Source organism: Oryx dammah, unplaced genomic scaffold, assembly GCF_014754425.2.
Source record: "Oryx dammah isolate SB20612 unplaced genomic scaffold, SCBI_Odam_1.1 HiC_scaffold_25, whole genome shotgun sequence".
Taxonomy (NCBI): Eukaryota; Metazoa; Chordata; class Mammalia; order Artiodactyla; family Bovidae; genus Oryx; species Oryx dammah.
The window spans coordinates 26,196,336-26,217,573 of record NW_024070209.1 but is presented as its reverse complement, the minus strand read 5'-3'; the positions used below and the strand labels follow the sequence as shown (position 1 = coordinate 26,217,573).

Here is a 21,238-nt window from a genome sequence, read left to right as displayed (position 1 = left end):
ATGGTGATTGCAGCCATGAAATTAAAAGACGCTTGCTCCTTGGAAGAAAAGTTATGACCAACCTAGACAGCATATTAAAATGCAGAGACACTACTTTGCCAACAAATGTCCATCCAGTCAAAGCTATGGTTTTTCCAGTAGTCATGTATGGATGTGAGAGTTGGACTATAAAGAAAGCTGAATGCTGAAGAATTGATGAGTCCCTTGAGAGTCCCTTGGACTGCAAGAAGATCCAATCAGTCCATCCTAAAGGAGATCAGTCCTGGGTGTTCATTGGAAGGACTGATGTTGAAGCTGAAACTCCAGTACTTTGGCCACCTGATGTGAAAAAACTGACTCATTTGAAAAAACTCTGATGCTGGGAAATACTGAAGGCAGGAGGAGATCGGGATGACAGAGGGTGAGATGGTTGGATGGCATCACTGACTCAATGGTCATGAGTTTAAGTAAACTCTGGGAGTTGGTGATGGACAGGGAAGCTTGGCATGTTGCAGGCCACAGGGTCACAAGGAGTCAGACACAACTGGAGTGCTTGAACTGAACTAATAGATACCTGAATGGCTATTAAAGTATTATTTCCAATTTTGCATATATCTGACATTTCCTTAAAGTTTTTTTAATATATAAAGCACTCTAATAGTCATAAACAAATTAAATATAACTAAAAAGATATCTAAATATACTTGGAAGTTAAGCAATAGACTTCTAAATAATCTATGAATCAAAAAACACACAATGGAAATTAGAAAGCATTTTAAACTGAATAATAAGAATACATATCAAAACAGGAAATGTAGCTAAATCCATACTAAGAGGGAAATATATGGAAAAGCTAAAAATCAGTAAGCTAAGTATCCACTGCAAAAACTCAAAAAAGAACAAATTAAGTCCTCAGAAGAGTAAAAGCTAATAAAGCAGAAAACAAAGCAGGGGGGATTAACAACATCAAGGGATAGTTCTCTGAAGAGAATAAAACTGATAAACCCCTGATGAAGCTATTAAGGAAAAAAGAAAGAAGGTATAAATTTCAATGACATAAGGAGATCACTGTAGATCCTACAGGCATTAAAAAATACAAAGGAATAACTTTGCAAATTTAGATGAAATGGACAAATTCCTGGAAAAATACAACTAACCAAAAGTGACACAAGCAGAAACTGAAAGTCTAAATAGTCCTGAACAATTTTAAAAATAAAATGCATAAATAAAAATTTTACCACAAATAAAACTCCAAGTCCAGACTGTTCACCAGCAAATGACACCAAACATCTAAGTAAGAATTAATTTAAGTCTTACCACACTCTTCATTAAATTCTCAAATAACCCCATGGAATAGATACCTATTATGTGACAGAGGAAGCTAATGAAAAGGAATGGTAATTTGCTCAAGGTCAGAAAGCTAATAAGAAGCAAATTCAGGCTATCTGACTACAGAGCTTGAACTTTCAACACCTTTTCTTGTGGAGAATGTGGCAGCCTGGCACCAAACACCGCATTTCCACTTCCTTTACAATACCTTCCTATGCTAAAGCTAGAAACCACATTTCCTAGATCCCTAGAAATCAGTTTCAGACGTGCTTTTGGTTTAGCTAACCAGATGGACTAACATGAGATTTGAAAGAAAGAAAGATGGAAAGAAGAAAGATCCATTTCCGCAATGTGTGCTAGTAAGAACAGTTCTAAAGACATTTGGATCTTCAGCAGCTTTAGCAGAAGTTCCAATGTTCACGCTGTAATTTAGTGGAGAGTGAAAGACTGAGTAATGGAGCGCGTGCGCGCGCACACACACACACACACGGAGCACGTGCGCGCGCGCGCACACACACACACAGAGACAGTACAAGTGTCAAACCTTTGCTGGTAAACACAGAGCAGGCAAGGTGTACTTTTGGAGTCTATAGTTCCAGAAACAGCTTCTTGATCACCAGAGATCACAGACAATGTGAAATGATCCCAGAAAGAAGCTCAAGTTCTTCATTTTGGTAGAGGTAGCATCTCTCTTGCAGGCCAGCTTTTGTGTTGTTCTGGGACTCATTCTCTGTAGGTTCCTTTAGTTCCTCCAAAGATTTTATGAGCACTTAATTCCCTTTAAAAAGCCCTTTTCTGCTTAAAATAGCTAGAGTTGTTTCTCTTATCTGAAAAGGAACCCTGACTACATAAAGGCAAACCGAGATCAGAACCAAGCAAGAAACCATACCAACATGAATAATATACCTTGAGGGAAAAAAATAGGCTTAAAATTTTTATATTATATAGGTTTATAAGGTTGATTTTTTTAAATAGAACATCAGAAAAGTTGCCTCTCTTTGACTTGAGAGTTTCCTTTAAAAATAAAAGGGTGGGGCTTCCCTGGTAGCTCGGTAGTAAAGAATCTGCCTGCCAATGCAGGTGACATGGGCTAGATCCCTGATCCAGGAAGACCCCACGTGCCTTGGGGCAACTAAGCCCCGACGCCACAACTATCGAGTTGTGTTCTGGAGCCCAAGAGCCACAACTAGTGAAGCCCCCTACACGCTAGAGCCAGTGCTCCGTGAGCGCAGAGGCCACCACAATGAGAAGCCTGCGCACTGCAGCTGGAGCGGAGCCCCTGCTCCCCCAGCTAGAGAAAGAGCCCGCAGAGCAGCGGCGACCCAGCGCAGCCAAAGATGAGATACATAAATAAAATTTCAAAAATAAATAAAATAAAAGGATGAACTGTTTTAAAAGTTTTTACCAAAAATACAGTCTTGTTATCTTCATCTATGATTATGAGGAAGAAAAACACATCACTAAACAAAGCTTACTCTCAAAAAAAAATTGTTATAAAATGTAAAATGTAGATATTATAAATTGCCACAGATCTTGTCCAATTAATGTCCAAAAATCAAATGCCTTTATATACTAATTAAATTACTCGGATGTCAAGGTAATGTCATTATAAATCACTAAGGTAAAAAGTTATTAAATCAACACATGTATAAAATTGGAAGAGGCTTTTATAGTTTAGTAAATTCCATGATCTACAATATGACAAGGTAATTCTCAAAGAAAGTAAATAATATATTTAGAATAAATAAAAGGGAACATTTATTTACATAATCTATACACTACTCAGTAAAGGTAATCATATGCAATAGAGATCAATTCAGATTACTACTGATTCAGTTATTTCAAGGTCATCAAAAATGTCTGCAGCTTTGTGACTTGAGAGGATATTTAAATTTCCCATCAAGGTATAATCTTGTCAGCTACCGCTTTTAGAATATTGCCTTCCAACCCCCTAAGTAAATAATTAAGTAATAATCAAATGGAATTATGGGGTGGGTTGGTGAAGGAAAATACTCAAAGTACAGATATAAAAGGTTATATACCTTATAAATAAAGTTTGGGGTCTGAGCTAGAATTGTGAAGTTAAAAAGTACCTATAGAGAGCAGCTTCCTAAAATGGCAAAAAACTAGATGTGAAAAAGGAATATAGCCTCTCTTTGCCACAGAGAATTCAGAAGGAACAAGAAAGCAATGAAAACCAGGTAGACAAAGTGAAAACATTCAGTTGTTTGAAAGCTTCAGAAAAAGAAACAAATGAAAATGTTTTCAACAATAACCAAAAAGGTGATGGATGTGTTAACTCACTGGGGGTGGAGGTGGGGAATACTTTCACAATGTATACATATATCAAATCATCACATTGTGTAGTTTACAATATGATTTCTCAGTTGTATCTCAATAAAGCTGAAACTTTTAAATGGTAAATTTTTTATTCTTAGAAAAATTCATATAAAAACATCATTTTTAGGACTCAAAACTTTTTAGGAATTAATAATAAAAATCAGTCAAATAAAAATATTTAGCATTATTTTAGGAATGAGGTTAAAATATTTAATCTCTGGAAAATTGTTATATTACTCTTAGGAAGACTATTGATTAATAGTCTAATAAATTTACAGTCAAGGCTATGGTTTTTCCTGTGGTCATGTATGCATGTGAGTATTGGACTGTGAAGAAGGCTGAGTGCAGAAGAATTGATGCTTTTGAACTGTGGTGTTGGAGAAGACTCCTGAGGGTCCCTTGGACTGCAAGGAGATCCAACCAGCCCATTCTGAAGGAGATCAACCCTGGGATTTGTTTGGAAGGAATGATGCTAAAGCTAAAGCTCCAGTACTTTGGCCACCTCATGTGAAGAGCTGACTCACTGGAAGACTCTGATGCTGGGAGGGATTGGGGGCAGGAAGAGAAGGGGACGACAGAGGATGAGATGGCTGGATGGCATCACGGACACAATGGACGTGAGTCTGAGTGAACTCCAGGAGATGGTGATGAACAGGGAGGTCTGGCATACTGCAATTTATGGGGTCGCAAAGAGTCAGATGAAGCTGAGCGACTGAACTGAACTGAACTGAACTGAACTGAAATTTACAGTTCTGAAAATGTAAAAAGGCACATTCTTTCACACTTGGAACCTTCTAAACTTTTTATTTTCTTTGCTGCACAGTGAAAAGTTCATTTCTTTCAAGGACTTCCCCGGTGTTCCAGTGGTTAAGAATCCGCCTGTCAATGCTGGGGACGAGGTTTGATCTCTGGTCTGGGAAGATCCCACATGCTGGGAGGAACTAAGCCCACCCTCTAGAGACAGCAAACCGTAACTACTAAGTCAAAAATAAAGAAACTTTTTAAAGTCCATTTCTTTCAAAATAATTATTGGTGGAATATTTTGTTTTCAGATTGACAAGCTACATACTTCTAACTCAAGAAAACATTCCCATTCACCATTTTTAACCTAAAGCATATTCCTAAATATTTTTAAGGAATCCAATAAAACCCAATTATTAATCTTAATAACTCAGAAACATAAAAAAAAAGAAAATCTCCTCCAGTCACTGATATATACATGTCAATAAGGTTTGAGCTGTGGGGGTCAGGAGTGAGCATTACAATTTAGACAGAGCACACAAAAGTCTATGTCATCTGTGACTATATAGCAGTATAAAGTTCTATAATCATTTGAAATGTAAGTTTAACTTCAACAATGTGAAAAATCCTTATAAATACAACGATGTATAAAATGTTAGAAAAAAAAAAAAAAAAGGAATGAAAAAGCACAAATGACCCTGCTCAGCTGCTGCTGGAGAAACTGATCCCTACTGATGTCAATAAAAACCAAGGAAGAGTCCACCACTCAACTCCTCACTTACATAGGGATCTAAACCACACTTCTCAGTGCAAGATCTGTATAGACACAACCATTTCTAAGACATGGTTTCTTGGTGTCTGTTTGCCATTTTCTATCAAGGAATTGGGAGGCAAAACAGGACACAAAACGCAGCGCATCTCTTGTAACTGACTCTGAATTAACGGACCCTCTTCGTTCCCTCTATTAAATATTCAGACGGGGCCATGTGAACTGAATAGTCCCAAGGTGCTATTCCTGCCCTTCCCCATTGAGTTGGTTGCCGAGTTAATCGGCCTTTTCCACAAGCTTTTTCCACCAGCTGTTCTTATTATTGTCATGCATTAAATATTACAAAAACTAATGAAATAATAATTATGAGGAATGGTAATCATTATTCCATTTTATTTTTATATTTCTTCCATAAAAGTTAAGTTGAATGTTTTGGAAAGATGTTTTGGTAAGTTTGCTTGAGAAGTTAAGTTACTTAAAAGTTTACTACCAATTTCACTGTGGGAAGACAGCTGTATAAACTTAGAAGACTAATTATAATTTTTTAGGACAATTTGACTCTCAGATTGTAGCTTCATTTTAGCATATGTATCATTTTCATGACTGATCTTTTTAACCAACTTTCTCAATTAGTGAACGAGGTAATAGGTACTCCTATTGTTCAGCATCTTGTTCTGAGAAGGATTTTGGTCACTCACATGGAATTGTTTTTCTGGTAGTCAACGGTCTTCAATTTTTTCTCAAAAAAAACAGGTTCTCTCTTTCCCTGACTACATTTCATCAAATTCAATACATCCTTGATTATGATTCATTTTTTTTCCCTTCCTTCTGATGTTACATAGAATAGGCTGCCTATTGACTGGGATGCCATCAACTAAAAGACATAGCCCAATTTCAAAGATGTTATAATTAAAACTACACACCTGGGAATAGATGAAAAATGGTTTGAAAATAATCAGGTTCACTGGAAAAGAAGTTTAAATATAGAAGAGTAAAAACCCACTCAAAATTCTACCATTCGGGAAAAGCACAGTTAAACATCCATCTATGCATATACATATAGCTATGAATAAGTTTGAAATGGCTCATACTATACATACTGTTTATATTTTGGTTTAGATTGCTCTCTTTGGTACCATAAAAATCAGTTTTCTGATAAATGCACTGTGATGATCTCACTTGGATGCCCATTTTTGCATACTTACCCAGTACATAGCTATTTTTATGTTAAAAAAACATTTATTTGGATGCAACAGGTCTTAGTGGCTTGTGGGATCTTTAGTTTCAGCATGAGCAATCTTTTTAGTTGCGGCATGCAAACTCTCAGTTGTGGCATGTGGGATCTAGTTTCCTGAGCAGGGATCAAACCCAGCCCCCTGCATTGGGAGCAAGGAGTCTTAGCCACTGGACCACCAGGAAAGTCCCCATAAGCTGTTTTTAAATGTTAAACATAAATCAAATTCTTTGTTAGGAAATCATAATAGGATTAGAAAATAGACAATTAGTTTATTCCTAACCCTGGAAAATAATTTCACTTTAAAATAATCAGAAACGGAAGAGATCTTAAAGAAATCTAGTCCCTCTCCCTCATTTACAAATGAAGTACAAATAGGTTGCTCATTATCATAGGCAGATCTGGGACTAAAATCAAATTGTATTACATTCTATTCTAGAAATCATCCTGTCTCTTTCTGCCCTGACAGTCTCAAATGTATATTACCTGCTTTAATTTAAATTGTACTATAAAATATTCCATTAATCGAATTCTTCAGCCAAGTATGCAGACGTCTAGGCCCTGTTATTCATTCTGTAGATGGCTGTGAGATGTGCGTAAGCATGTAAGGGTCACTGCTACTTTTTCATCTGCTCTATATCCATTCCTCTTGAGAAATGCCCCTCCCTCACTCTACGCAATAATGGCAGGGTTGTTATTTTCCTTGCCACAGTGTGGGCTGATGACCCAGGTCAAAGTGCACAATTCTCCTAGAAACAGCAATTGGTTCAAACTTGGCCTATTAGAGTCGTTTTGGAGGAAATGATTTGGGTGTTAGGGAAAATGGTTATTTCTTCTGGATCACTAGCTGGGTGGATGATGAGGTAGCTATTTTTGCAATCAGGTAGTCAAACCCAACAAAGAAGAAAAAAGAACAATATCCACAGCCTCTATTGATATTGATCCATAGACTTCCAGACCTCATCTGATTCAAGTGGGCACTAGATTCAAAAGTCAGCAATTTATCATGCGACCTGGTATCAAATGATGAACTAGGTCAACCAGATTTTCTCTCCAAAAATATTAATTGTAAAATACAGAAAATATTGGACATTTAAGGTAGAGGGCCATGAGATAGCACTGGAGCCCTAGTGGAAACACAGGATTGTGAGGAGAAAAAAGGAGACATAAGCAGATGTCATCGAAAAAGCAAGACAGTTTCAGAAAAACATCTATTTCTGCTTTATTGACTATGCCAAAGCCTTTGACTGTGTGGACCACAATAAACTGTGGAAAATTCTGAAAGAGATGGGAATACCAGACCACCTGACCTGCCTCTTGAGAAACCTGTATGCAGGTCCAGAAGCAACAGTTAGAACTGGATATAGAACAACAGACTGGTTCCAAATAGGAAAAGGAGTACATCAAAGCTGTATACTGTCACCTTGCTTATTTAACTTATATGCAGAGTACATCATGAGAAACGCTGGGCTGGAAGAAGCACAAGCTGGAATCAAGATTGCCAAGACAAATATCAATAACCTCAGATATGCAGATGACACCACCCTTTATGGCAGAAAGGGAAGAAGAACTAAAGAGCCTCTTGATGAAAGTGAAAGAGGAGAGCAAAAAAGTTGGCTTAAAGTTCAACATTCAGAAAACTAAAATTATGGCATCTGGTACCATCACTTCATGGGAAATAGATGAGGCAACAGTGGAAACAGTGTCAGACTTTATTTTGGGGGGCTTCAAAATCACTGCATATGGTGACTGCAGCCATGAAATGAAAAGACACTTACTCCTTGGAAGGAAAGTTATGACCAACCTAGATAGCATATTAAAAAGCAGAGATATTACTTTCCCAACAAAGGTCTATTTAGTCAAGGTTATGTTTTTTTCAGTAGTCATGTATGGATGTGAGAGCTGGACTATAAAGAAAGCTGAGTGCCGAAGAATTGATGTTTTTGAACTGTGGTGTTGGAGAAGACTCTTGAGAGTCCCTTGGACTGCAAGGAGGTCCAACTAGTCCATCCTAAAGGAGATCAGTCCTGGGTGTTCATTGGAAGGACTGATGTTGAAGCTGAAACTCCAATGGTTTGGCCACCTGATGCAAAGAGCTGACTCATTGGCAAAGACCCTGATGCTGGGAAAGATTGAAGGCAGGAGGAGAAGGGGACGACAGAGGATGATGGTTAGATGGTTGTCACCGACTCGATGGACATGGGTTTGGGTGAACTCCAGGAACTGGTGATGGACAGGGAGGCCTGGTGTGCTGCGGTTCATGGAGTCACAAAGAGTCGGACATGACTGAGCGACTGAACTGACTGAATGAAGCAGATGTCATGAAGATGTCCCAAAAGAAAGAGAAAAATAATTCATATCTCTAGTATTGGTCAGATTTCTCAGTTTTCCAGTTCTGAATGCTCACAAGATACAAATGATCTGTTCACTTGAAACATATTTACTAAGAGCCTGAAAATGTTTAAAACACATGGCAGATTCAGTTATTACAGAAAAAGATTCACTTTCTCCCCTGCCCTCTCCAAGGGAAAAAAAATTTTTTTCTCTGCCCCTTTGACTAAGATTCTTATTTTGACCAACAGGATATTAGTAAATATTTAAAATATTAATATGTTTCAGTGGTTGCATTTGCTCTCTTATACCTCTGTCATCACCATGAAAACATGTTAGCTAACTGATCTCAGGATTAGAGGCATGTGGACCAAGCATGCAGCCTAGAGCCACTCAGCTGATCGTAGCCTGTCAGTGGCCCACAAACAGAATAAATGCTCACTGTTGTATGCAACAGTATGTGATGTATGTAATAGCATTGCTTACAACAGTATGTGTATGTATTAATATCTGATCATGTGGTTATTTGTTACTCAGTAATAGCTCACTGATACAATACACTGAGGATAAGATCCTGTGGGCCACTTAAAGACTGTCCTTATTCTCAGGCTTTCCACAACACATAACAGTTATCTACTAAAAATTAACTACCCAGGCCCTGTGCAGAAGATGGAAGTTAATAAAATAACATCTTTCCCCAGGGAGAATTCCTATTCTCGTGAGAAAGATGGATTCTAATCAAATGGTCATAAAATAATGTGAAAAAGGGTTACGCATAGAGTCACCTATGGGTCTAACTCAGCCCAGAGGAGTCAGCAGAGGCGTCACATAAGAGGAGATTGACACAGAGGTCTGAAGGATGAACAGTCATTTATTAAGTAGAGAATATGATAGAAAGACTCTAAGCAGTGAGCACAAATATACCAAAACATTAAATTTCAAAGTGTGAGGGGAGTTCAAATGGCAGCCATGGCTGAAACTCACTCTTATGCTAAAGTAGACAGCAACTCAGAATGAATATAAATAATGGTCAACTAGAGTTTTTACTAAGAATCACTTGTCATCATAATAAGGTTTGATTGATCAATTTAAAGCCTTAATTTACTATTTTGATAATTCAACTTTGTTTACTTCACTACAGAAATTTCCTACAATAATGATCTATAAGGACATGCATTTTATTATCCTATAATACCATCTGTAACATTAATAGCAAAACCAGATCATGAATGCTCTGCAAGGACTGTCAATGTGTCAGCAAAGAAAAGGTCTTTGAGTGTGTCATGACAGCATTGGAAAGCCACAGTACGAAAAGACGACTCCAGACAACTGCAAACAAAGTAACCCCCAAAATACTAAACACACAATATCAAATAAAGTGGCAGTAGCTGAGAAACTCTTCTGAAAACACAAATCAGAAACGCAAAGTGTCCTACTGAATAAAGGTTTCAGCAGGAAACCCCAGGCAGAAGCGTAACATTGAGGTATCAACAACAGATTTCACTTCAAGCACTTTGGCAAGGAGTGTCAGTGATGTCAAATAAGAAAATTTTCAAACTGGCACACCACTGAAGTTACCAGCAACAGTGGCATCTTCGAAGTGCTAAAAGATAACCGCCAGTAAACAACACACAGAGACGCAAGGATTTCACTGATCACTTCAAACCACAAGATAAACAAGTAACTATCGTGTGGAAGAGAAGGGGTGGGCGGGGGCAGCTCTTACAACTCCCTTGGCTCTCAGCCCCACGGAAGAAACCGAAGCAACACGTGCAACGCCACAGTCCCTACACAGTCAACCACGCTGATCACCAAAAGAGGGGCCAGATTTGGGGCTAGAAACAGGCTGGGAGTTAAGAAGCAAGGAGAAGAAACCAGGGGAAGAAAATAAAACAGAAGCAGAAAAGGGCAGTATGGGCTACGGAGCGGCGGTTCCACCAACCCTGCTGGCGGGCAAGAAGAAAAGTCCCTCAGATGCAGACTAATGTCTAGGAAGGAATCTTCTACTTAGTTCGGAGTTTCCCAGGACTCAGCTCTGGCTGCCCCCTCCCTACCGATGCCACCTGATGCCTCCCTTTTTGGTGGGACCCGTAGGTGAACCAAGGGGGCGCTCCTTAGGCGGCTGCCGATAAAATTGTGAGGGAACTCCCCGAGCTTCCAAGGGTAGAGGAGCTACAGATAGCTTGCGAGGGGAGTGGCCAGAGGCAATAGTGAATTAAGAGGGCTCTCCCTTACCTGCCGCAGGAGCTTCCACCTGGCGGCACCCAACGGCGCCGAGGCTGCGGGTCCCGGAGCGGCGCCGCTGTTTGCCTGGCCCTCGCCTGCCGTCTGCTCTGCTTGACCGGCGGCGGCGTCAGAGACTTGAGATTCCATTCCGCCAGAGCCTCTTATACCCGAGATCCCGCCGCCACAGCTCTCCCCTGCCAGGACCTGCCTACTTCTTCCCAGTCAGGACCTGTGACGCCAGGCCTCCCTCCCTCTGCCCTAGCTCCCGAGCCCTCCCCGAATGCCGCATTTCCGGTAGTCGCGTCTCCTTAGCAACCAGGGCAGCGCGACTCTCGGCACTGCACCATTTTGCTGGTGGCCATCTTGAGTGAGGGCAGACCAGAGGGTGCGAGAACTGTGGCAGATCTAGCGCGACCCTGCCCCTTTTTGTTCTCCTCTCTCCTGTTTCAGTTCGAGTTCTGAAGACTAGCAAAGATCCAAAAGATTTGTATTTTGAGCAATAATGATCTCAGAAGGAGAAAAATCCATTCCTGACCACAATAAAGATGGTGGAATCTGCTTAGAGCGCGTGCTAGTTGGGGGTTACGTAGAACGCGTGCTGCAAACTAGCTCTCGGCGACACTGGGTAGGCAGTGGTTCTGCTAGCTGCAGAACGCAGTGTTCGGCAGGACGCGGTCGAGGTGACAGCTGCACTCCTTCCTGAGAGCTTCGGGTCCTCTGGGCGTGCCTTTACTCGTTTCGGTATCTAGAGCCAGGCTGACTTTCAATTTGCGTACGTATTGGGGGGCGTAGGCTGGGGGGTCTCGTCCCTTCACCTCTTCCTCTCCCCATCCAGCCATCCCTCAGTCCTTTAGTCCTAGCTTTTTGACCGATGTCACTTAATTGCGTGACACATGGTACCACTCTCTCACCTCGGATGCACAGGGAAAACGAATAGGTTCTCCCAGGAACACCCGTGTGTCTGCCCTACCCCCATCGTTAACCTGCTGTCTTCTCCCTGCGGGTGGAAGATGGATGGATGGAGGCTGCCGGCAGGGATGTAGTCATTTAGAGCCTTTCTTTTATTTTCTCATACTTTACTTAATTTCTTTGTTTTTGCTGGTATCGGCTGCTCATTCCCTACTTCAACTCTCCTTTATTTTTGCTACTTCGTAGCAGATCCGAGCTGTGGTAAAGCTGACGCAGTATTTTCCCTTTGCTACCCAGAAACATTTTGTGGAAGACTTTCATGATAACATTCAACAGTGTGCAACATATCTAGATATTTCCTATCCAAAAAATAGTAGCCAAGGGTTACTGAGTGGTTACTGCGTTCCAGGCACTTGATTAAGGGTTAAACATAACTTACTGTTTCATTCTTAGAATAGTTAGTGGTGTTACTATTATCTCTGTTTTACACAGGAGGAAGCTAAGCACAGGTGCTAAGTGCCGGAGTGAAGACCTGAACCCAGGTTTCTCTGACTTAACTACTCATTAGCCTCACTTACCTTGCTAGATAGGTTAAAACAGAACGGGCTTTCCAACAGAAGACGGATGGCATCACATTTCCTGTGTGCATCCTGAAGTGTTTTTTGCAACTAAAGAGCTTTAACATCAAAGTCCAGTTGTTTTTATTTGCAGATAGACATTTTTCTATCACTTTCTGTAGAGGTGACCTGGGGTAGTTGCTTAAACCTCCCTGAGCCACAGTTTGCTCACCTGTAAGATCCACATAATAGCTACTGTATCAGGTTCCTATGAAGTTTAAATTAGATCAAGTATATAAAAGCATCTGGCATGTAGGAAACAATAAACACTAATCCCTTCTCTGCCTTTATTCAGTAATTAGTCTTTTCCAGTTCATCCTGCATATATTGCGTTGGCCAAAAAGTTAATTTAGGTTTCTCCATAACATCTTGTGAAAAACTGGAAGGAACTTTTTGACCAACCCAATACACATAAAAGATAAGATCTGAATTATGTAAAATCGAAGTCAGTTTGCCTTTAAAAGCCCTCAGAGTTCCTGAGATGCCCCCATTAAGTCTTTGTATTTATTGCAGATTTTTATTTTGTTTTTTCGTTTTTGTTTTTTTTTTTTTAGTTTGCCCATGTGTGTACCAGAATCAGTGCTGCATAGTTTGAGCCTGATAAGATTGACCTTACTAAAGAGACATTTAAGTCACATCTGCCAAGAAGTATGACTTGAATGAAACTAACTTGTACAAGTTTTCAATACTTTTAACCTGAGTTATCAGCTGTCTGCAGTTATTTGTAACCTGAGGGGTACACAGCCCCAAAGGGGAAAGTTAAGAACTGCAGAGCTTAGATGCTCTGAGAACCCACTGCTGTACAGTCATTCCTCTGAAAATCATTCATGTGCTGGCAGCCCATAAGGGAGCGTAAACCAGGGACTTTGATACCATGCAGCAGAAGAGCAAATTGTTTCTCCAAGCTTTGAAGTATAGTATTCCTCACCTTGGGAAATGCATGCAGAAAGAGCACTTGAATCACTGTAACTTCGCTGATCATTATTTCAATAGAATAAAATTGAAAAAATATCACCTAACCAAGTGTCTGCAGAATAAACCCAGGATCTCAGAGTTAGCAAGAAACATCCCAAGTCGGAACTTCTTATGTAAGGTATGGACTGTTTAAATTAACCTCTGTGTAGGCCTTTAATATTAATTTTAGCTTAAAAATAAAGAATGGGTAGGAGATCAGTTACTAATTTTTTCAGTAAATCTAGTTTGATTTTTTAAATGGTCAGACTCAGTTGTCTGTAGTCATATGTAAGTATAAAAGAATATATACATATATATTTATAGAGCTCTAATGTAATATGTAAAAATGTACATTTATAAAAAATGATTCACCTTAGGAATTCCTTCCTGTGCTACCAGTGCAGCTCAAAGTATAATTTGCCTTCTAAAGTTCCTGGACTGTTATAATAACTCTTAATAAAATCTAATAATATGCTGATTGTTTTATGAATCCGAAATCAGTAAACGTTAGTGAAAACCACTTAATTGTGCTACTTCTCTGTTAAAAATTGAAAAAAGGATTTGCATTCTTGACCACTGTATTCCTCTAGAAGATGCTTTCGGGCTATTGCACTCTGGCCAGACCCCAAGCATGACCTCAACCTTGAGGACCTATTGCCCTTGTATGTAGAATGAGCACATTTCCTCTGTTGCCTCCGACAGTCTCAGTCTACAACTATTGTCCATTTGTAGTTATTGACAGTGTCCTCTTTCCTCCCAGAAGTGCCTTAGGTTGGCAGGTTATGTGCTCATCCTAGTTATTTGAGTTAAGCAGCTGGTGCTGTTGCCCCTTTGACATAACCTCCCCTACCGCATACTTGCTATGTCCTTAGGTTCCTTAAATTGCATTTAATAGTGATATTCTTGCAATATTTTAGCATATTTTGTTATTTTCGTATTTTAATTTCTACTTTCATACTAATATTTTTAGTCTCTTTTGATTTTTTTATTGTAGTAGAGTATATGTAACAAAATTTTCCATTTTAACCATTTTAAGTGTATAATTCCATGACATTAATTACATCACAGTGTTGAATAGCTGTTATCACTATTTCCAAAATCCTGTGGTCACCTGAAAAAAATATACCTAGAATTCCCCACGCCTGCCTTTCCTGAACCATGGAAACCTTTAACCTACTTTATGTCTCTATAATTTGCCCATGTTAGATAATTCATATAATTGGAATTATATAATATTTGTCCTTTTGTGTTTGGTTTATTTCACTTACATTGTTTTCAAAGTTCACCCATATTGTAGCATATATGGGAAATTTGTTCCTTTTAGTGGCTGATTATAAACCATATTTTATTTATCTGTTCATCTGTTGATAGACACTTGAGCAGCTTCTTCTGTTTATAAAAATGATTTTTAATCTTACTCAGTTCTTCTGGGTTTTTGTTTCATTTTTGTTCTTTCATTAGCTCATATTTATTTATTATGGGGCATTTTTATTGTTGTTTGCTTTCAACTTTTTAATCTTAGTCCTAGACTTCTACTCTTTACATTTCGGTCATCCAAATTTTTCTTTTTATAGCATCTTAGTTTAGTTTAGCACTTTCCTTTTTTACTCAAATTTTCAGTGTCTTTTATTTCATTTTTACCCTTTGCGTTTGTATTTGCACACATGTCCTACTTGACAAAGGTAAACTTTAAAACTTTACCTATTGGACACATTTTAGACATTTATATCATTATATTTTGAATTGTATCTGGAACATTTTGTTATCTTGTGCTTTTATCCTTAGTCTCAATTTATAAATAGTAGGCAGGAATTACCCTCAGAGTGACAGCTGTAAGATTAGCTCACACCCTATGCAGGAGTTGGACTATTTTTTCCCTCTACTTGTCGCTGAAGCAACTTTTCAGTCCTCTTTCATAGAACCCTGTTGTCTGGAAGCTTTAACCTGCCTCAGTGGCTTAATAATTCCTTCACCTGGTAATGGTCTGGCTTTCACATGTCATACATCACCCATTCCTTCTGTGAGAAATTATATGATCTGAGAGCTGTAGTCCCTGTCCTTTATGATCACTGGGACCTGGGGAAGCTGTGAAGAGATCTGTAGTCAAAAATGCACAGCTAAGTAAGCATTCACCCAGTTTCAACTTTGTCTACTCTTCTGGGAACAACCTGGAGAAGGAAATAGCAACCCGCTCCAGTATTCTTACCCGGGGAATCCCATGGACAGAGCCTGAAGGCTACAGTCTGTAGGGTCACAAAAGAGTCAGACACAACTTAGCAGCTAAGAAACAACAACAAATGGGAACAGCAAAGTAGAAAAAGTAATTAGTGCCTTTTAGGCAAATTAAAATATATTTACTTAAAGACTTGTTTAGATAAGTTAACTAAGGAGAAGGCAATGGCACCCCACTCCAGTACTCTTGCCTGGAAAATCCCATGAACGGAGGAGCCTGGTGGGCTGCAGTCCATGGGGTCGCTGAGTCAGACACGACTGAGCAACTTCACTTTCACTTTTCACTGTCGTGCATTGGAGAAGGAAATGGCAACCCACTCCAGTGTTCTTGCCTGGAGAATCCCAGGGACAGGGGAGCCTGGTGGGCTGCTGTCTCTAGGGTCGCACAGAGTCGGACACGACTGAAGCGACTTAGCAGCAGCAGGCAAATTAAAATATATTTACTTAAAGACTTGTTTAGATAAGTTAACTAAAGAGTAAGGGAGGGAAGTCTGTAATAAAAATGCCAGAAAGAAGAGCTGTAGCCTTGACTGTCTGACTGGAAATAAAGGGGGGGAGTTTCAAGTTGGTGCTCTCTAAAAGTCCTCCAAATGCTAAAATTTCATTATTTTATATCTCTACCTTGTTAACTTACCAACAACTATCTATATGTTTGGGAACTCTATAGTACCAACTCCTGCAGTTTGGCTTTGTATCAGAAATCCTGGGAAACGTTTCAGAAATACAAACTCTTGGATCTCACCCCACATCTGCTGGGTCAGGATCTACTGGCTGAGGCCTGGGGGTCTGTTTTTCTCTCTTAAGTTCCTCAAGCAGTTCTGAAATTCCCAGTATGGCAGATCTGCATTTAGGAACTAGACACACTTGTGATCAAATGTTGCTGACCTAAACCTCACTGAATTCATTCATTTCTGAAGCTCTTTCTGGCAGGTATTGTGACTTTCCATTTAACATGAGCCAGATGGCAAGATGAACTTACTCCATTACACTCATGCACCAACTAGTAATATTCGAAGGCTAGCATCAAACCAGATACCCCATTTCTTCATCTTTCACATCATCCTGTTCTGCTCTGCCTACAGAAATAATTCCTGAAATCTTTGATCATTTGACATACAAAAAGAAAACCAAATAAGGGGGGAAAAAGGTTAAACATTCGTCCATTGACTCTTTCTACAATATGCATTAGCAGTTCTTATAGTAGTCACTAAGATAGGTTGACAGATATTTCCTTCACTGGCATTAGTGATCTGTGATTTGTGGGAATCACTGGTTTTGAAGGTTCAAAACTTGGGAAAGCCAGAAAACAAAATTGTAGTCTCACAATAGTTTTTTTTTCTTTTTTGATAATAGTTCACAGAGTGGGACTGCATTATAGGTGCCAATTCTTTATTGGGTTTTTTCCTCCATGTTCCATTTATTCTTTAACCTTCTGGAGTATGGCTCCTATCCCCCACTAAAACCCATCATTGTTGCCAAAGATGTAACATATTTCAGCCCAGTAGGCACTTCCCTTTCCTCCTCTTAGAGAAGCTCTCAGCACATTTGACATCCTTGACCAGTCCCCTCCTTGAAACACTCTTTTGGCCTCATGAGTCCACGTTTTCCTGGCTTTCCTTTTCCTACCTTACAAAACAACCCTCCTCAATCTCCTTTTCTGACTTTTCTTCCATATGACTTCTCAACTTTGAAGTTTCTCAGACTTTGGTTCTGGCGCTTTTTTTCTCTCTTTAATTTCTTCCTAAGTAATTTTATCCATTCCCTTGGATTTAGTATCATAGCAGTTATTATCTTCATCCCAGATCCACCTGTGAGGTGCACAGAATTAATCTCTAATTGGACATCTTACTGACTTCTCAAACTATCCACAGTTGAGCTTCAACTCTCCCAACCTTGACTCAGCTCTTCTTTGTCTCGTTGCTCTATACGCAGTTGTTCAAGCCAAAATGTGGGAAAACATTAACCTGCCATCGCATCCATTAACAGTGTATACCTAGCTTCCTGATTTTTACCATATCACAATACCACCTGGGCTAGTATTTACTTAATTATTTTCGCTTAACTGACTTGTCTCATCCCAAGGAATAACAGTCATCAGTCTGATGTGTTTGTTATATTCTTTCTAATAAAATATTCATATACCTCAAATCATATATACCATCATGTCTGACATGCTTTCAGAAACACATTAACCTCCAAAATACATGGTGAATCTGTCCGTATTCTCTATCTCTACCATTATCAGTCAGTCATCTTTCATCTGGGTCACTGGTTGAAGCCACCTAAGCAGGTTCTTTGCTTGCCTTCTTCTCATCTAACCCATTTTCATACAATTGGAAGAGTGATCTTAAAAGATAAATTAAATCATGTCACTCCACAGCTTAAAAACCCTTCCAGAAGTTCTTTTTTTTTTTTTTTTTTTAAGAAATTAGTGTCTTTGTATTTCCATTTATTTTTTGGCAACACCGTGCAGCATGAGAGATCTTAGTTCCCTGACCAAAAATGGACCCAGGCCTTCTGCATTGAGAGTGTGGAATCTTAACCACTGGACCACCAGGGAAGTCCCCAGAAGCTCTTAACACATAAACTCCCATTTTCCTAATCATGTTCCTCAAGACCTTGCAAGATCTAGTCCTTATCTCATTTCCCTAGGGAAAGAGGAAGAAGAAAGAAGTAGATGAATAAATAGTATATCAGAGAAAATAGGTACAATGAAAAATAAAATAGGACAAAGGTTAAATAAACCATTTGGGGCTAGGAATAATTCTTATTTTGGTTGAGCGGTCAGGGCAGGCCTAACTGAGAAAAAAGACTACATTTGAGCAATAGCTTTAAGTGGGTGTTTGGGCATAGGGCAGTAAGTTCTAAAAAAGTGAGGTGGAAGCAAGCTTGACATGGTCAAAAAACATGAAGGACCCCAGTGTGGCTCAGAGTCAGTAGACATGGAGGAGTGTAGTAGCAGATGAGGTCAGCAAAATTTGTAATGGGGCAGAATTCTTCAGGACTCTAGACCATCATAAGGATTTTCCGTTTTCCTCTTTAACAAGATGGGAAAACTTTGGGTTGGATTTTGAGTGAAGGAGTAATATGGTCTGACTTTAGGTTCACTCTAGTTTCTTCGTTGAAAACAGACTGGAAAGCAGAGGCAGAAACAGAGCATTTTGGCTCTTGCAGTAATCCAAAGAGAAATGATACTGGTATCACCAGAATAGTAAAGGTGTGAGACGTGAGAGATATATCTTAAAAGTAGAATTGACAAGATGTGCACATCACTGGTTGCTAGAGAGAAAGACAAAACTAAAACTTTTAAGGGTGAGTGGCTGGAAAGACAGTGGTCATTTATGAAGATAGGAACAATTGTGTAAAGAACAGGAGATTTTTGTGGGGAGAGGGAAAATGGGGACATTGGATATTCAGTGCTGGACATTTTTTTTTTTTAATACTTGTTAGAAGTCCAAGTAGAAAATAATGAGTATTGTAGTCAGTTGGGTATAACAAATTTGTTCAGAGAAAAGGATCAGGCCAGAGATATAAATTTAGGAGTCCTAGAAAATCAACAGCATTTACTGTTTAGCATCATAAGACTGTATGAGATCACCAAGGGAATTAGTGCAGACTACAGATAAAAAAAAGTGGTCCAGGGCATTTTGATGTTAAGAGCCAAGGAGTTGAGTAGGAACTAGCTGAAGAGACTGAGAAGGGCCAGTGAAATAGAAGGCAAGCATTGTGAAGTGAAGTGAAGCCTGGAAGCCAAGTGAAGTGTTTTTAGGAGGTGGAAGTGATCAACTGAGTGACAATGCTGATAGCTAAGTACTGTGATTACCTAGAATTAGCATCGGTACTTCTTGATGTAGGGGTCATCAGTGACCTTGACAAGAGCAGTCACTGGAATGAGAAGAGCAAAAATCTTACTGGGCTCATAAAGAGGAATTAGAAGCAAGGAACATAGGAGACAAGTCTTGCAAAGGGTTTCACAGATGCTTAGTATGAAAGTGAACGTGTTTGCGACCTCATGAACAGATGCTTAGTATAGGTCTGCCTAAAACAACACAGGGATGTTTCTTAAGGCAGTTTAAGATTTTTATGATTTTTAAGTGTATCAATTATTTTCTAAGTTTTTTCTGCATTAATCGAAATGGGCCTAAGATATATTTCCTTTATATGTGATTACATTGATAGATTTTTCTAGTGTTGAACCATCTTTTCACTCTGAAGAGTTGCTCACATAGGATTTTGTTTTTGTTTTGTGTTTTTTTAAAATACACTGATCTTTTATTTTAGAGTTTTTTCAATCCATATTTTATAGTAAGATTGATTTCCATTGTCTTATATTGTCACTGTCTAGTTTTAGTGTCAGGGTTATATTAGCCTGATAAAATTAATGGCATGGTTTTATATAGTTGGCCTTTTTTTTTCCATAAATAGTTAATATATGAGAGGAGGATTTGAGAAAGCTACCCTTGAACTTACCTGGGTTTTGTGTCTGTTTTATAAAGGGACACTTAGTTATCAATTTCTTTGATAGTTATTGGCTTATACAGCTCTTCTGTTTGAATCAGTTTTGCTAATTTATTTTCTGAAAAAGTATCCATTTTATCATATTTTCAAATGTATTAGCATAAAGAACTTTATTGTAATTTTTAAAAATCTTTGTTATATCTGTAATTATGCCATCTTTTTCATTTCTAATATTTTTGTCTTTTTAAGTCAAGTTTTATACATGTCTTTCTTCTTGTTTAGTCGCTAAGTTGTGTCCGACTCTGCAACCCCTTGGACTGCAGCACTCCAGGCCTCATTGTCCTGGGCCTTCCTGTCCAGGCCTCCCATGTCTTTCTTAGCACATTTTTAAAAGAACCAACTTTTTCTATTTTGTTGGTCCTTTCTTTAGTTTCTTTATCAATTTCATTGAAACATTTATTTCCTTTCTTCTACTTTCCTTAGGTTTACTCTTCTCTTTTTCTGTCTTAAATTGAAATTCTCCATATTGCATTATTTCAGGGGACTCATAATGTCAGCTTGTCCCACTGTTCATAAGCTAAGCTTAATAATTTCAATAAAGGTGATAATTGCTAGTTCTCTCCATTGTTAAGGGGCATTAATCCCTTTGCAATTACTAAGTAGAATGTAGGGTAATACTTTGTGCAAATATTTTACTACCCAGTATCATTTCACCTAATGAATTTAATAACCATGGTAATCTTTACCCTAATCACTTGTTTCAGTGGGGGTTGCTAATGTTTTTCTATTTCTGTTATTCTTTCTACATTTATTAGCTAGTATTATTCTGTAAAAAAGTTTTTCCCCTTTTTGTAGTCTTTTTATTTTTTTATTTTAGTTTGGTGTGTGTTTTGATTTTTACTTCTTTTTAAATTATTGTGAGTTTTTAAAGTAATCATTTTCAGTCATTATTATTTTTGATGCTCAAACTGCCCTAAATGTGGCTAGTAGGAACCCCCTCAAACTGGCCCTTATGTTCTTTTCACACATCTCCATAAACCTTTGAACACTTCTTGCTTTCTCACACAAAACATCCTAAGCCTACTTTTTACTCTCCCTGTCCCAGACTTGGAATTAGCC

At 38.8% G+C, this 21,238-nt stretch overlaps 2 protein-coding genes across 6 annotated transcripts in view; one reads left to right on the top strand and one right to left on the bottom strand.

Moving 5' to 3' along the window:
* Positions 1-11,221, bottom strand: part of CAMKMT (calmodulin-lysine N-methyltransferase) — a 426,241-nt gene extending 415,020 nt beyond the window's left edge. Inside the window, exon 1 of the mRNA XM_040224729.1 lies at positions 10,959-11,221. Coding sequence (XP_040080663.1) covers positions 10,959-11,096 — 138 coding nt within the window. The 5' untranslated portion in view covers positions 11,097-11,221. The remainder of the gene's footprint in view (positions 1-10,958) is intronic.
* Positions 11,222-11,533: 312 nt separating this feature from the next.
* Positions 11,534-21,238, top strand: part of PREPL (prolyl endopeptidase like) — a 37,670-nt gene continuing 27,965 nt past the window's right edge. For 2 of the 5 annotated variants that reach the window (XM_040224721.1, XM_040224722.1), the window contains exons 1-2: positions 11,547-11,721; positions 13,030-13,568. In XM_040224721.1, the coding sequence (XP_040080655.1) occupies positions 13,350-13,568 (219 nt within the window). In that variant the 5' untranslated portion in view covers positions 11,547-11,721; positions 13,030-13,349. Of the gene's footprint in view, positions 11,722-13,029; positions 13,569-21,238 lie in introns of all 5 variants that reach the window. The other 3 variants (XM_040224726.1, XM_040224723.1, XM_040224727.1) reach the window with 3 other exon arrangements.